This window comes from Neomonachus schauinslandi, chromosome 8 (assembly GCF_002201575.2).
Source record: "Neomonachus schauinslandi chromosome 8, ASM220157v2, whole genome shotgun sequence".
Lineage (NCBI taxonomy): Eukaryota > Metazoa > Chordata > Mammalia > Carnivora > Phocidae > Neomonachus > Neomonachus schauinslandi.
This window is the reverse complement of record NC_058410.1, coordinates 39,946,943-39,964,379: the sequence shown is the minus strand read 5'-3', so window position 1 is coordinate 39,964,379 and position 17,437 is coordinate 39,946,943. Positions and strand designations below refer to the sequence as shown.

Below are 17,437 nucleotides of genomic sequence, written 5' to 3'. Positions count from 1 at the left end.
GGAAGGAAGCAGGGAGAAATGTTGATTTCCTATTCTTGGGATTTTTGGAATCCAAGATGATCATGTTTTAATGAGCCATTCTGATTATAACTTTCCCAAGGATATCTTGCCCCAAACAGGACAGAACAAAACAAACTATAGAGCCCATTCACCTGAATGCTGGCGGTGATGATCTTCGTACTAAGCTAAATCTCTGATGGGAAGGGACAGACTAGCTACCTAGTTACACTTGACAGGTCAAGTCCTCAGTTCAAAACACATTGTGAAGATGAGTGAAATTGGAGATGTTCTAGAAGTTGGATGACTTAAGACATGAATCATCCCTGAAAACTTTAGATTCCACATTAAGCTCTTCATCCTGCTGAAACCGGAACAAGAAGAGACAATTTGATACTACAGGTACCACCTCCAAATACCTGGTTTCCCATGAGAAACAGTCTTTTCTGGTTTCACTACGTCTTGTTCTGAAAATAATAAAAAGAAAATCTTTTTGGATGTTTAGAAGCTTTATAAATTAACATATGGTGATTTTTTTTTCCTGTTTCATAGGCCCAGTGAATAACAGACAGATTTCAACAAATGTGTCCATGGAGAAAAACTGTGTCTAAATTTCATGTCATTTTAATTTATACGAAAAACTTAAGGGTTTCCTTTGCATGAAACAATATACCAAGAATTCTTATTTACATTTAAGTACTTATAATTTCCAAAGTATAGGTTGTAATAAAGCATAAATGCCAAAATATAGATAGCAAATATATATTACTGAAAATATTTAAAATTTTCTTGTCAAAAGTTATTTTGACAAGATGAAATTAATGTATATACTATGTACTTGAGTTTTTTCAGATGAAGTTCAAAAGGAAACATTTATGTATGAAAAAAACTGGAATCAATTAAATTACCTGCAAAATTGTGGTATTTTATAATAATAACTAAAAGTTTTAAATGGCATTAGGCCTAAGTACAAGTTTTAAATGGTATTGGGCTTCTGGTTTAAAAAAAAATAAGGAAAATGCAAAATGTTTCCATCTGGTAACATTCATCTGCAGCAAAAAAAAAAAAAAAAACCACCAAAAAAATACAGTCAGGAAAATAAATCATAAGACAGTACTTAGGGAGTGCCTGGCTGGCTCAGTCCGAAGAGTGTACAACTCTTGATCTCCAGGTCATGAGTTCGAGCCCCATGTTGGGTGTAGACATTACTTAAATAAATAAAAAACTTAAAAAAAATAAAACTTAAAAAAAAAGACAGTACTTAGGCATTTATAAGCCTTAATACATTAAAAATATATTATTTTTAAGAGCAACTAGAATCAAGCTTATGATCAGTTGCTGGGTAAGCTTTGGTGAGAATTAAAGGAGCAAGATAGTAATGTATGTATAACTAAACTTGGATTCTTGAATTTGTTGATATTGAGTAATCCTGCTGTGTAATTTTTTACAGTGAAGAAATAGTTTCCATACAGCTTGAGGGCTTTTTTTTTAACTTGCCTCAGGTCAGTAGCTAGCTGATACTAGCGCTAGGACTTAAACACTAAATAGCAATGTAACTTGGAAAGGTCACCCTGATATTAGGTCAGTGTTACCTCTTAATAAAATGTCTGGGACAATTTTTTAGTGGGAGTTTTGAGTAAATCGGACACGGGCAGAATCCTAGCTCCAACATTTATTAACTTGAAAATCTTGGACAAATAACTTATTTTCTGAATTTAGTCTATTGAACTGTTTCCACAGACATTAAATATGGATAGTAATTGTCCTGTTGCATGTCTCTTATAATGATATATTGGAAATAAAAATCCTACGCTATTTATAAGCTCATAATAGATGTTTCGTAAGTTCTTGTCATTTTTCTCTTCAAATCCCTGTAGTCCATGATTCTGACTCTGCTATGTCATTGGAAATAAGCCGACAAATTAAATATGATCATACTAGGGTCTGAACGACTCCAAGAGATGTCTCCTGAAACCTAGAGTGTCTGCTGCGGTCCATTTAAAAACATATTCTAGATGTTCTCACTTACAGAATATCCCCGTTCTCAGCTAATCCAGTCCTGTGAAAGCATACTGAGCAACAAAGTAGGAAAAATAATGAGGCTCTGGGAAACTCTGTAAATCTCCAGTGGTGGGTGTGGTAAGTCTCTTTTAGTTCTAAAATGAAGGCAATATCAGTTCTGTGTCTATTTAAGAATAAAAATATTTTTACCTGGTTTTAAAGCTTCCTTTTTAACTCGTGACTCTAAAGGGAAAACAAAGGCAGAAATTTTATAATCTGAAAAAATAAACTAGAGCACAAATTCAATTCTGGAAATGATTTTATTTTGTTTACCATAATTAAAAAGGCAGAATTTTACTAAAAATCATTTCAATTTCCTGCTGGTTTGTTAGTGCTGGTCTATTAAACATGCAGTAGTTAATATCATGCAACGTACTTATCTGCCATTAAGCTGTTGCTACTGCTAATTGATTTCAAGTCGAATTTCCTATGTTTTCTCAAGATGATTATTGTGGAGTATAGTTTCAGTGTCAATATAAATGATTTGATGGCAGGAATAAGAAGAGTATTTTTGAAATATATTTGAGGACTCATATGATTTAGAAATTTAGACAAATAGTGTTATGGCTTGAATCGTATCCCACAAAAAGATATGTTGAAGTCCTAACCTGCCATACCTCAGAATGTAATCTTATTTGGAAATAGGATTGTTACAGAGGTGATTAATTAAGGTAGGATGAGGTCATACTGGAGCAGGCTGGGTCCTTAATTAATCCATCTGACTGGTGTCCTTATAAGGACAGGAAAAGAGACAGAAACAGACACACACAGGGAGAACAAGTCTATGTGATGATGGAGACAGAGCTTGGAGTGATGGATCTACAAGGCAACAAACAGCAAGGCTTGCTCACAAACACCAGAAGCAAGAAGAAACTAGGAAAGATTCTCTTCCACAAGTTTCGAAGGGAGCATGGCTCTGCTGACATCTTGAATTTGGACTTCTAGAACTGTGAGAGAGGAAATGTTCCTTGTTTTAAGCTACCCAGTTTGTGACACTTTATTCCAGCTACCCAGGGAAACTAATAGATTTTGATACCAGGAGACGGGTTGCTGCTGTAACAAATACATATAAATGTGAAAGTGGCTTTGGAATTGGCTGATGAGTTGAGACACTTGTTAGAGGAAAAAAAACAAAAACAAAAACCTACATTGCCTTGAAAAGGATATTGGCAGAAATATTGACAAAGTCTATTCCGCTGAGGACTCAAGAAAATTAAGAAGAGCTATAAAGAAAACCTCTGACAATTTAGAAAATATGTATACCCTCATCAAATACATATATCAACGACATGTTGCTGGAAATAAGAATGTTAAATGTGCTTCTGGTGAGGTCTCAGAAGGAAATAGGGGACACGTTATTGGGTCCTGCCAGGGTGATTTTTGTTATAAAGTGGCAGAGAACTTGGTTGAATTGTGTTCCTCAGTCGGGTGGCAGTGAAACCATGCCCCATAGGGTCAATGAAGTTGAAACTAGCAGAAGCTTGTTTTTCAGAGAATGGTTTCCTTTTAGTTAGCTATTATGTTTTTTCAGACTCCACTAACAGATCCACAAGTTGTCTCCATAGAGGCCTGGACTCAAGGTCAACTGATACAGTTCCAACCTATGAACAAGCAAGGCTCTGAATTTCTTCCTAAGATAACAAGCCTAAGACCCCATCTAGGTTATACCAGCATTCAGAGCATGCCCACAGTCCCTTCTCCTCATCCTAAGAGAACCTCCTGATATCGGGGGCTGAATTTTGCCTTCTTCTGGTGTTAAGTCTCCATCCCAAAGTGAACATGAGATGGATGTTACATATATGTTTGCTCAGTGCACATGCTCCAGCTTCCTCATGAATAATCATCTTTTCCCACCCTTTTCATCAATATGTATGTAATCTACTACCCTGAATTTCCCCTTTAAAATCCCTTGCTTCTTAACTAGGAAACTGGAAGATGGTCTTTGGACCTCAGTCTACCATCTCTCCAGGTTGCCAGCCTCTTGAATAAAGCAACCTTTCCTTTGCAACCAACATTTGTCTCTGGAGTATTGGCTTTCAAGCTGTGAGCAGCCAAACTTGGGTTTCAATAACAGAAGGTAGAATTTGTAAGTGAAGAACATGGATATCTAGCCAAAGAAATTTCCAAGTAAAGTGTGGAAGGTGCAGCCTGATTTCTCCTTGCTGCTTATAATAAAATGTGAAAGGGAAGATAAATTGAGGAGTGAAGATAAATTGAGAAGCAAGAGGAATCGGCACTTGATTTGGAGAATTCTCCACTTATGGAGACAGTGCGCCCTGGAGACAGGGCCAAGAGAGTGACTGGACAAATTTGCAGATACAATCTATCACCTCAGCAGAAGGCAGGAGTAGAGATGTAGTTATGAGGAAGGATCTGTGGAGGACCCTCTTGTCCAATGGACCCTCTTGTCCAATTGGATCATCATGAATTGAATGCAGAACTGGTCATGTTTTTGAGAATTCTATGCAAGTAAAAACAATGCGCCTGACAGAAATAGAGAGAGAATGAAATGAAGGAATAACAACTCTAAGAGCAGAGTCACAGATTCAAAAACCTGGGTTGATGGGAACTCCTTGGGTAGAGAGGACCAGGCTGTCACCCAGGTGGGCTAGAAAGGCAGACCCACCACCCTACCAGGCCCAGAGGACTGTGTATTCAGCCAAAGAGGATATCCTCAGGTCCTAACATCTAATGGAATTTTCCCCGCTATGTTTTGGATTTACTTGACACACATAATTCCTTCTTTTCCTTTTATTTTTTTTTTTCCCTTTTGAAACAGGAATGTCTAACCTAGCCTGTTCCACTGTTTTATTTTGGAAGCAGATAACTTGTTTTCTGATTTTGCAGATGGAGAGAAATTTTCTGCAAGAAGAATCATACCTTGGGTTTCACCCATAAATATTTAAGATGATGAGATTTGGACTTTGAATTGATGAACTATTGGACTTAGTTGTTGCTAAAATGGTTATGACTTTTAGGGATGTTGGAATGAGGTGTATGTATTTTGCTACATGTGAAGGACATGCATTTTGGGGGAACCAGAGGATAGGCCTTTATGGGTTGAATTGTGTCCTCTCAAAAGATGAAGGCTGAAGTCCCAATCCCCAACACCTCAAAATGTGACCTGATTTGGAAATAGGGACTTTACAGGTGTAATTAGTTAAGATGTAGTTATATGGGAGTAGGCTGGGTTCTTAATCTAATATGTCTGGTGTTCTTATAAGAAGAGGAGAAAAGACAGAGATAAAGACACAAAGGAGGAAGATGTCCATGGAATGATAGAGGCTGAGATTGGAACACTGCAATTTCAGGCCAAGGAACACCAAGGATTGCTCACAAACACCTGAAGCCAGAGGAGGCAGGGAAAGGTTCTTCCCTCCAGCTTCAAGGGAATCATGGCCCTGCTGAAACCTTGATTTCAGACTTCCACCTCCCCAAACTGTGAGAGAATAAATTTCTGCTGTCCTAAAATACACAGGTTGTGGTATTTTATTTTATTACAGCAGCCCTATCACACTAATAGTTGGGAAACATGAACCAAAGTTTTAGCTTTGGTTCATGAATGTTTTGAGAATCAGATTTCTGTGTGTTCTTTTTAAAAAGTTCTGCTGCATCCTGCAGCCCTCAGAAATATTCATCTCACTCAGGTGCTCCCCAAAAAACAGAAGAATGAGAGGAGCTGTTTTTCTGACAGGATGTCTGTGTCCTATAGTAATCAGCAAAAATAGGAGTTTTGTGGGACTCAACTCAATTAGTCAATTGCTTCTTCTGAACCAGATCAATTTCTCCCTCTGCAGTTTCTCCTTTGTAAGTAGAATTTTTTCTAGGAACAGGTGGTATAGATAAATATGTATTACGTTCATCTTATTTTAAAAAGTTGAAAAGGATAACATTTTTGTATAATATTTGCACTAGGACACAACATTGGCAAAGAGGTAATATGCTACTCATTATAAATATGGAATGCAAGTATGAATCTATACATAAAATATACATACCTGGTTTCTCTTCTTTTTTTACTTGTGGCTCTAAAAATATAGGTGAACATTAATAATGATGATTATATAAAGATATTTTTTCTGTACTCATGCATATTTCTTTACATATTATTCATTGTTTTTAATCTGCCCATTAATTTTCTTCTTTTTATGAATGCAACAAATTGATACAAAGTTTCCTTATTATCAATCACAGTAAGAATTATTTTGAGATAAAATGAAAATGTGAATTAAGATTTTATGAGAAGTTAACAAAAGGTATTGGTTTGTACCCTCAGTGAACAAAAGTTGAAGAAAAATTTTAGCATAGCATATTCTCAGAAACACAAAGGATATTAGAAATACGAAAGATATTAGAAATATGAGGATTTTAAGCACATTGTCTACACAAAATAGTTAAGCCTTTGACTTTAAGCAAAATATTCAACTATGAAATCAGAGGATGAGTAAAAGCATGCATTTAAGATTTGTTTTATTTATTTATTTTTTGGCATGCATATAACATACGTGGAGGCTTAGGCTTGACTTCTTTGCCTAGAAAAAGTTTAAAAATGATTAAAGACCAGGTCAGTAAATTGTTATTGAATTGACATTGAATATGATAGAATATTACATATTTGAAAATCAAAATAAAACAATGAACTCCAACTATTGTACTTTATTTAAGTTCTACAGGATATGTAATTTAATGTCCACACAAAATCACTAATTAAAAAAATCATTTTTAAATTAAAAAAAACTCTTAGTTTAATTTTATTACACCATTAAAAATAATTTGCTCGCAAAGTCTTGTGTGCAATGTTAAGTTTTAGGTCTAATATTAAGATAAAACACATAATTTTATTTTGAGAAATACTTCTAACCCTTTATTGTTGAAGATAAAAAATATAAGACATACTGTTTTCTTTTTCATTAATATTATTAATGTTATCTGTCCCAGTATAATATATTAAAAATGATTGCTACTGGGGCACCTGGGTGGCTCAGTCGGTTAGGCGTCTGCCTTCGGCTCAGGTCATGATCCCAGGGTCCTGGGATCAAGCCCCGCATCAGGCTCCCAGCTCCGCGGGAAGCCTGCTTCTCCCTCTCCCCCTCTCCCTGCTTGTGTTCCCTCTCTCGCTGTGTCTCTCTCTGTCAAATAAATAAATAAAATCTTTTTTTTTTTTTTTTTAAAGATTTTATTTATTTATTTGAGAGAGAGAGAATGAGAGAACACATGAGAGGGGGGAGGGTCAGAGGGAGAAGCAGGCTCCCTGCCGAGCAGGGAGCCCGATGTGGGACTCGATCCCGGGACTCCAGGATCATGACCTGAGCCGAAGGCAGTCGCTTAACCAACTGAGCCACCCAGGCGCCCATAAATAAATAAAATCTTTAAAAAAAAAATGATTGCTACTGAATTTGAAACTCCAGATGACTAGAAATATATGCTTTTATTGCTTTTTGGATCCCTAGTAAGGACTGGCAAATTTTTTATGAAAGATCAGTGTATATTTTTGACTTTAGGCCATATGATCTCATTCACAACTATTCAACTATTCTGTTGTAACAAAGAAGCAACCAACAACAATATGTAAATGAATAGGCATGGCTGTGTTCCAATAAAACTTTATTTACAGAAAAGACTAGTGGTCACTCTGTAGGCCATTGTTTGTCAAACTCTGCCTTCTCCATAATCAGTTTTAATTTTCTTTATTTTTTATCTCAACAAAGATTTCAACAGTAAACAAAAGCATCTTCCTTTGATTCTATATTCCCTTATAAATATCATCCAGTACCTTTCCATCATTGTTCAACTCAGCTTCCTGTGAATGTCATCTTTACTTGCTTTTTCTATTTCCTGACTCCCATTTAATTATTAATTCACTAAAATCTAGCTTCTATTTCCACCATTTTATTTATCAGGTCTCTTTGGGCACCAATACCCCCCCCCCCCCACATGCACACACTTGCTAATACTAATAGATATAACTAACTATATTGATTACTTTTTCCTTTTTAAATTCCCACTCACTTGACTTCTTGTGATTAGTCCTCACACTTAAAACTATAGAAAGCAGATAAAATATGTAAAGCACTGGCTTTAAAGATATTGGACATAGACAACAAAGGACAGTGATTTTTAAGTGATGGAAAATAAATGAGCTGTGTTCTATGATTGTCCCAGCTTAATGCCTTAAGAGAATTATAAGGCCTTAGTGCAGGAATGGAGCTGAATTGATGAGATGGAGCTGGGAGTCTGGAAAGGCCAAGACAGCTAGAGAGCCCAGGTCAGAGTTATGTAAAGTAGCGAGTTGCAGAGAACAGAAGAAAGAGAGAGAGAAAAAGAGATAAAGAAAGTTCTGGGGATTTGTGGAAGGCCCCCTTAAACCCTCAGATGAGCACTAACCAGCATAGGCTTATAAGGAAACTACCTGAGGCCAGGGAAAGAAACAATGGAAACAATACTGTGGTTCTTTATAGTAAGCATTAAAATTGGGTAGTGTCAGTCTTCCAAGTTTGATCTTGATCTTCAGTATTGTGTTGGCTGCTGTGAGTTTTTTTTTTCCATTCCACATAAATTTTAGAATCAGTTTGTCAACATTCACAAAATAACTTGCTGGGATTTTGATGGAAATTGCATCGAATCTATAGACCAAGTTGGGAGCAACTGACATCTTAGCAACATTGAATTTTCTACTTCCCAAACATGCAATCTTTTACCATTTATGTAGAAATTTTGATTTTTTTATTATTTTTCATAGGAGTTTTGTTCCCTTCACTTTTTATTTGATTACTTTCTACTTAGGGCTCAGCTCAACCATCTCCTCTTCAGAAAGCCTTTTATCTAAGGTGGTTGGGCTGCATTCCCCTTTTATGTACCAATATTATTTTTTAGCTCTTTTGATAATTGTTAATCACAATGTACTATAAATATTAACTTGAATGAATACCTTCCCTTCTAGACTGAGATATCTGAAAACAGATAATGTTTATCCATCACTGAATCCAGGGAACTGGTGCAATACCTAATACATGATTAGATAGTATGCGCTCAATTATAGTTTGTTCATTAGGTAAATAAATGAAATAATTAATGAGAACACGAGAAGGTAAGTAAATGGAGAAATGAGTCAAGAAAAATGAAGTTAAGAAAATGTATGAATTCAGGAATTACATTAGACCACAAAATGAATGTTAAAATTATTACATACTTCCTTTGACTTGGCATGACAATCCAGCTCTCAGCTTTCTAGTGCTCAGGCAAGGATAAAAAGTGCAGTCAATTATAAAATTCAAAATGTTTTAAAATATAAATACGTTTTTAAAGAGAATTCCTGGCATAGCAATTCCTGGTACTGTTACCTAAGATGAATTTGTTATATGTGTTCTCAAGGGGATAAAATAGTATAATGTAGTATAACGTAATAAATAACATCTTAAAAAAATCCCTACCATAAATATGTAACAGTTTTTACAGGATTCCACCCTCTCTCAACTGCTCTCACCATGGACCAGTTACACTATACCAAGCCCAGTTTGATAAGAGAAATGTTATTTTGGGCCCAATCAGTGTGGCTCAGGTGTACAGTGATGTACTCTGCCTAAATGTAAGGATAAAAGCAAAGTCACAGAGACTCTCCGTAGTGGCATTTGGAGTACTGAATGGCCATGTTTCTTTCTGAGAATCTAATAAATCTATTGACATAAGCCTAAGAAACATGCATGAATACACATTAAAAACACAAACACACGGGGCGCCTGGGTGGCTCAGATGGTTAAGCGACTGCCTTCGGCTCAGGTCATGATCCTGGAGTCCCGGGATCGAGTCCCTCATCGGGCTCCCTGCTCAGCAGGGAGTCTGCTTCTCCCTCTGACCCTCCCCCCCTCATGCTCTCTCTATCTCATTCTCTCTCTCAAATAAATAAATAAAATCTTAAAAAAAAAAAAACCACAAACACGCACAAATTGTGTGCAAATATAAGACTGTTCAATTTTGCCCTTGATGGCAAGCTAAATTAAGAAAATCTTGACTTGAAAGTTCTACTCATTCCTACAATCAGGTTGTGATAAATACTGCATAACTATTTTATTTCCATGAAGCTGTTTAATTATGAAATCAGGATTTCAGGGTTGTTTTTTAAAAAATATTCTATTTATTTATTATTTATTTATTTATTTGAGAGAGAGAGAGATCACCAGCAGGGGGAAGGGGCAGCGGGGCAAGCAGACTCCCCACTGAATGCAGAGCCTGATGCGGTACTCGATCCCAGGCACCCATGACCTGAGCTGAAGGCAGACGCTTAACTGACTGAGCCACTCAGGTGCCCTCAGGGTTGGTTTTTACATGCTCTTTCCCATATATATTTATTTCCAAGTTCATTTCAGTAGCAGCCTATATTATCTCTCTAATTATTCTGCTCTTCTCTTTACATTCTGCCTTATGGATTTGATTGTGTTCCCCCCGAAGTTATGTTGAAGTCCTAAGGCTCAGTACCTTGTGAGTGTGACCTTATTTGGAGATAGGGTTTTTGCAGATATAATTAAGATGAAGTCATTAAGTAGGGTGACTCTTAATCTAATATGACTGGAGTCCTTATAAGAGAAGGAGAAGAGACACAGAAACAGACATGCATAGAGAGAAGGACGATAATGTGAAGACATACAGGGAGAATACCATGTGATGACAGAGGCGGAGATTTGAACGATGTTTCTACAAGCAAAAGAACACCAAGGTCGGCTGGCAATTCCAAAAGCTAAGGGAAATGTATGGAACAGGTTCTCCTCCAAACCTTCAAAGAGATCATGGCCCTGCCTACACTTCGTTTTTGGACTTCTGTCTCTAGAATGATGAGAGAATAAATTTCTGTTACTTCAAGCCACACAGTTTGTGGTACTTGTTACCACAGCCCTAGGAAACAAATACACTATGCCAGTACTTTAGCCCAGCCCACCACTGCTTCTCCCCGTAATTACCATGAACATCCAGCCTGGTCACGAAAACGTAGGCCTTCTCCCCTCACTCTTCTTTCAACTTTGTAGCCAGAGAGATTTTCCAGAATGCATGTACAATCATTTCACATATCACAGCTCAGCCTAAAGCATGGACCGTCTTTGTGAACTCCAACTGCCTCTGCCTGGTCTGTGAGGTTTTCAATGAATCAAATTGCTGCATCTCATTACCCTCTACTCTCTCTCTTCACTGTTTTGTACTCTATATTCAAGCCATACTGAAGTATTTTATTTCTAAACACTAACTTAAAGTGTCTTTTGTCTCTGGACTGTCTTATATATTGATCTCCCTGTCTAGAACATTCTTCCTCTTTTTAATCTGGCTGAATATCATTTATTATTCAGATATTATCAAAAAAATAAGATAGCTTTCCCTTAACCCCTCAGACTGAGTTGGGTGCGCCTTTCATATTCCAATAGTATTCCCTCTCTTTATATATTCTAGCACTAATAGTACTGCATTGATGTGTGTTTACTTGATTATCTCCTCCAATATCCTCTAACTTCCATATAAGCAAGAACTGTAGTGCTTCCAAAGCTTAGCATGGTTCCTGACATTGGAATTTATCAATAAATGTTTGTTGACTAAATTAAATGAGTATCTACTATGCAAATATGTTATACCAGCAATTGAGTGCAAATCGGGACTGGAAGCCTCTCACCAGAAGCCTGCTGGGGTAGATGCCTCACTATAAGGCTATGAGACCCTTGTTGCTGCCAGGTTGGAGGCTGACCTAAGGAAGGACCATTATTGTGCTCCAAATGGGTAAATCAGCTAAGGGAACAAAGTTACACTTTCTAGCAAAGACACCTTAAACGCGAAAAAAAAAGAACTGGATATAACCAAATGTTCAGTCCATAAAGTCGTAATAGATGGAATTTTTAAATTTAAGTCACACCTCATTTGACGTTCTCATCAAGATTAACTTGTTACTTCTAACTAATTGAGGTGAACGCAGTAAAGGCTATGTACTGGTAATCCTTTTAAATATTGTATGGGATGTAAATAATAAATTTTAAATTATTCATGCAATGATTAGGTAACAGTTCCAATTGCCCCTGATATCAAACTCTAGGTCATGACCCTAGGACTATGTCATCTTGAAGAGTCACATATGTTTTCTATGTTTTCTACAATGAAGAACAAGTATGCCTTGCTCAATGGGTATCAATTCTTTAAGATACAGGTAAAAACAAACAAACAAATAACAAAAACAAAGAAAAGAGAGCAATACACATTCTTGTGTTATTCCATTGGATATTATATTTTTTGATGTATCTATTATTTGATCAGAAATAAATTATTTTGGACATGGTAATATATTATTATCTAACATACCAATAAATTATTTGTACAGATTTTTGACACTCAAAGAAATATTAGCAGTCAGGTTTTATGTATGAATCAATACCAAAGTCTATATTGAATATAGATCTATATAGCTTGGTGTAATAACAATTCTGACCCAAGAAATTGTTAATGTGAATAATGTCAATAAAGGCTTTTAAATAATCTGCTTTATAACAAATTTTCATGTTGATTAATTATTTAACATCGATCAATAATGGAATAATTTCATTTAATGATTTTTTTTTAAGATTTTATTTACTTATTTTTTGACAGATAGAGGGAGAGAAGGAGAGAGCACAAGCAGGGGGAGCGGCAGGCAGAGGGAGAGGGAGAAGCAGACTCCCAACCAAGCAGGGAGCCAGATGCGGAGCTTGATCCCATGGCCTTTGGGCTCATGACCTGAGCCAAAGGCAGATGTTTAACTGAAGGAGCCACCCAGGCACCCATTTAATGATCTTTCTAATTCACATATCCATAAATACCTTTAACATATTTTAAATATATATTTATCAAATAACTATCTTAATTCATTAATGAAGTAGCTTTATCTGTGCACTATGTTTATCTTAAACTCTCTAACCACCTCTACAATATGATAGATATGCAACAAAACCAATCAAAGGTGTCCTAATGCCTGCTCATTAATGAGGTCATTTAGACTGTAAATTTCAAAACTAAGAAAAGTAAAATTCACAAGCAGAAGTAGGAAACTGAATTTTCATGAATTTATTCAAAAAATTCATAATTTGATTAATATCACAGAAACGTCCTCATTATTGGCTCCAGTGAGCAAATTAGTTCCCTCCATATGGATTTATTATACTTTAATTTAGTCAAGACAATGCAGATGAATATCATAACATTTGAATGTTGTAAAATGCTTAAATGTAGCATTATTTTAGGCATATAATACATATGAAGATCTTGGAGAATTTTTACTTAGATAATCTAATAGAGTATCATTAAATAAGACCATTAAATTTCAATATATGATAAGAATTTGATATAAAACCAGTAGGATCTTATAAATTTTATAACATATAATGAGACAATTTTAAAACCGGAGGGATCTTAGAAATCATCTTGAATATTTTCTTGTTTTCCAAAATAAACATACCAGTCTTCACAAATGATACAGGGTATATGTGTGTTATGTTTCTGTGCATTTTCCCTCTGAGATACCCTTGTCAGTCTAGGTCCTCGAGGAGTGGTTCCCAAACTGGGGTTCCTGAAGCAGCAGCAGCTGCACCTGGGATGTTAGAAGTACAAATTCTTGGGCTTTACCCTATACCTACTGAATCAGAAACTTTGGGGGTGGGGCTCAGCAACTTGTCTTTTAGCAGCTTTCTCAGGTAATTTTATTTATTTATTTTTTTTTTAAAGATTTTATTTATTTATTTGAGAGAGAGAATGAGAGAGAGCGAGTACATGAGAGGGGGGAGGGTCAGAGGGAGAAGCAGACTCCCTGCCGAGCAGGGAGCTCGATGTGGGACTCGATCCAGGGACTCCAGGATCATGACCTGAGCCGAAGGCAGTCGCTTAACCAACTGAGCCACCCAGGCGCCCCATCTCAGGTAATTTTAATGACCACTTAAGTGTGAGAACTATTGTCCTACAGGGATAAAATAAACATTTGCCAAGATAGAGTGCATATTAGACTGATTTTTTTTTTTTTTTGAGAGAGAGACAGTGAGGAGGCTAACATGTACATGTGCATGGTGGGGGAGGGGCAAAGAGAAAGGGGGAGAGAGAATCTCAAGCAGATTCCCTGCTGAGCCCCAAGCCCAGCATGGGGCTGGATCTCACAATCCTGAGATCATGAACTGAGCCGAAATCAAGTCGGCCGCTTAACCAACTGAGCCACCCAGGGGCCTGGAGACTGATTTTTTAATGACATAATAATCCGTGGATACAAAGCACAGAAGGAGTAGTGCTAAAAGAAGTCTTGTTAAATCTCACCACTAAAATCTAAATGTTTTTCCAGCATTATTGAGATATAATTGATATACTACATGTGTAAGTTTAAGGTGTACAACTTGATGGTTTCATACACATATGTACTGTGAAACAGTTAATCGCCCTAAGTTTCGCTAATATATCCATCGCCTCACATATTTATCTCTTTTTTTGTGTGTGGTGATTACATTTAAGATTGACTCTTCTGGCAACTATGAAGTATATAATACAATATTAACTGTACTCATAATGCTGTACATAAGATCCCCAGGAATTATTCATCTTATACTTGAAAGTTTGTACCCTTTGACTAATATCACATAAGTTCCCATATTCCTGAACTCCTGGCAACTGCCATTCTATTTTCTACTTCTGAGTTCAGCTTTTTCATATTTCATATATAAGTAAGAACATACAATATTTGTCTTTCTCTGTCTGACTTATTTCACTTAGCATAAGGCTCTCAAGTTCCATCCATGTAATCACAAAGTCAGGATTTCCTTCTCTCTTGTGGATGAATAATATTCCATTGTATATGTATAGCATATTTTCTTTATCTTCTCATCCATTGATGGACACTGAGGTTGTTTCCATATATTGGTTATTGTGAGTAATGCTGCAATACATATGGGGGTACAGATATCTCTCTAAGATGGTGATTTCAATTCCTTTAGAAATAGATCCAGACGTGTGGGATTGTTGGATCATATAATAGTTCTATTTTTAATTGTTGATTTTTTAATTAACATATGATGTATTATTTGTTTCAGGGGTACAGGTCTGTGATTCCTCAGTCTTACACAACCCAGCGTTCACCACAACACATACCCTTATCTCCATACTGTATCCCAATTTACACTCCCATCAGCAGTGCATGAAAGTTTCCTTTTCTTCACATCCTCACCAACACTTACCTCCTGTGTTTTCAAAAATTGCCATTCGGATAGGTGTGAGTCTCATTGTGGTTGTGATGTGCATTTTCCTGCTGATTAATGATGATGAGCATCTTTTCATATACCAGGTGGTCATTTGCATGTCTTTAGAAAAAACATCTGTTCATGTCCTCTGCCCATTTTTAAACTGGATTACTTGGTTTTTGTGATAGAGTATATTAGTTCCTTATATATTTTGGGTAGTAACCCCTTATTAGATAGATGGTTTGCAACTATTTGCCCCCGTTCCATAGGTTGTCTTTTCATTTGTTGATTATTTCCTTTGAGATTTGGAAGCTTTTTAGTTTGATGTAATCTAATTTATTTTTGCCTTTGTTATTAGTGCTTTTGGTATCATATCCAAAAATCATTGCCAAAATCAATGTCAAGGAGTTTTTCCTCTATCTTTTCTTCTAGGAGTTTTATAGTTTTGGGTCTTGCACTTTAGTCTTTAACGTATTTGTAGTTAATTTTTGTGAATGGTGTAAGCCAGAGGTCCAATTTAATTCTTTTGGATGTGAATACCCAATTTCTCCAGCACTATTAATTGAAGAGAGCATCCTTTCTCATTGAGAATTTTTTTTTCTCATTGAGAATTTTTTTTTTCTCATTGAGAATTCTTGGCATCTTTGTCAAATATTATTGGACTGGATATGCATGGGTTTATTTCTGGCTCTTCGTTCTGTTTCATTGGTGTCCTCTATGTCTGTTTTTATGCCAGTACCGTACTGTTTTAATTACTACAGCTTTGTTACAAAATTTAAAATCAGTAAGTGTAATGCCTCCAGCTTTGTTCTTTCTTTCTTTCTTTTTTTTTTTTTTAAAGATTTTATTTATTTATTTGAGAGAGAGAATGAGAGAGAGAGCAGGAGAGGGAGGAGGGTCAGAGGGAGAAGCAGACTCCCTGCCGAGCAGGGAGCCCGATGCGGGACTCGATCCCGGGACTCCAGGATCATGACCTGAGCCGAAGGCAGTCGCTTAACCAACTGAGCCACCCAGGCGCCCCAGCTTTGTTCTTTCTCAGGATTGCTTTGGCTATTTAGGGTCTTTTGTGGTTTTATATTAACTCTAGGATTGTTTTTTATTTTTGTAAAAAGTGCCATTGGAATTTTGAGAGGGATTGCAGTAAGTCTACAGAGGGCTTTGAATAGTATGAACATTTTAATAATATTAATTCTTCCAATCTATGCACATGGGGTATCTTTCCATATATTTATAACTTCTTCAATTTCATTCATCAGTGTCTTATAATTTTCAGTATACAGACATTTTACCTCATTAGATAAAATTATTCCTTTTACCCCCTTCAGAAATGACACCTTTATCATTATATGGCCTTCTTGTTTTTCTTATAGTATTTCTTAGTCTACTTTGCCTAAGCATACCTACCTTTGATCTCTTTTGGTTTCCATTTATTTGAAGTATCTTTTTCCACTCCTACACTTTGAATTTACCTGTGTCCTTAATGCTGAAGTGAGTCCCTTATTGGCAAGCAGCATATAGCTGGGTTATATTTGTTTGTTGTTGTTGTTGCTTTTTACCCATTCAGATACTCTATGCCTTTTGAATAAGGAATTTAATCTACCTCCATTTAAAGTAATTATTGATAAGTAAGGACTTAGGAATGCCATATTTTTGCTTTCTGTCTTTTTTGTACTTCATTTCTTTCTTGCTTGCTTATTGTCACTCTGTGAATTGATGATTTTCTGTAGTGGTATGCTTTGATTCTCTTCTATTTATCTTCTCAGGTATTTCCTATAGTGTTTTGCTTTGTGGTTACTTACCACGGGGCTTCTGTAAAATATCTCATAAATATAACAGTCTTTTAAAAAGTGATAACAGCTTGCCTGCAATCGTATATAAAAACTCTACCTTTTTATTCCCATCCCCGTATTTTATGTTTTTGTTGTCACAATTTACCTTTTTTTATATTGTGTATCCATTAAAAACTTATTATAACTATAGCTATTTTAATACTTTTGTCTTTTAAACTTTATACAATCGTTAAGTGATTAACACACCACCATTTTATAGTATTAGGGTATTTAGATTTTGACTATATAGTTACTTTTACCAGTAAGTTTTATATTTTCATATTTTTCATGTTACTAATTGGCATCCTTTAATTTCAGCTTGAATACCTCCCTTCAGCG

At 36.0% G+C, this 17,437-nt stretch overlaps 1 protein-coding gene across 1 annotated transcript in view; it reads right to left on the bottom strand.

Annotated features, from left to right (window-relative positions):
• Positions 1-237: 237 nt before the first annotated feature.
• The window catches only part of TRDN (triadin), a 394,231-nt gene continuing 377,031 nt past the window's right edge, over positions 238-17,437 (bottom strand). The window contains 6 exon segments of the mRNA XM_044917545.1: positions 238-321; positions 323-414; positions 417-464; positions 2,209-2,241; positions 6,057-6,086; positions 6,564-6,590. Of these exon segments, the coding sequence (XP_044773480.1) occupies positions 238-321; positions 323-414; positions 417-464; positions 2,209-2,241; positions 6,057-6,086; positions 6,564-6,590 (314 nt within the window).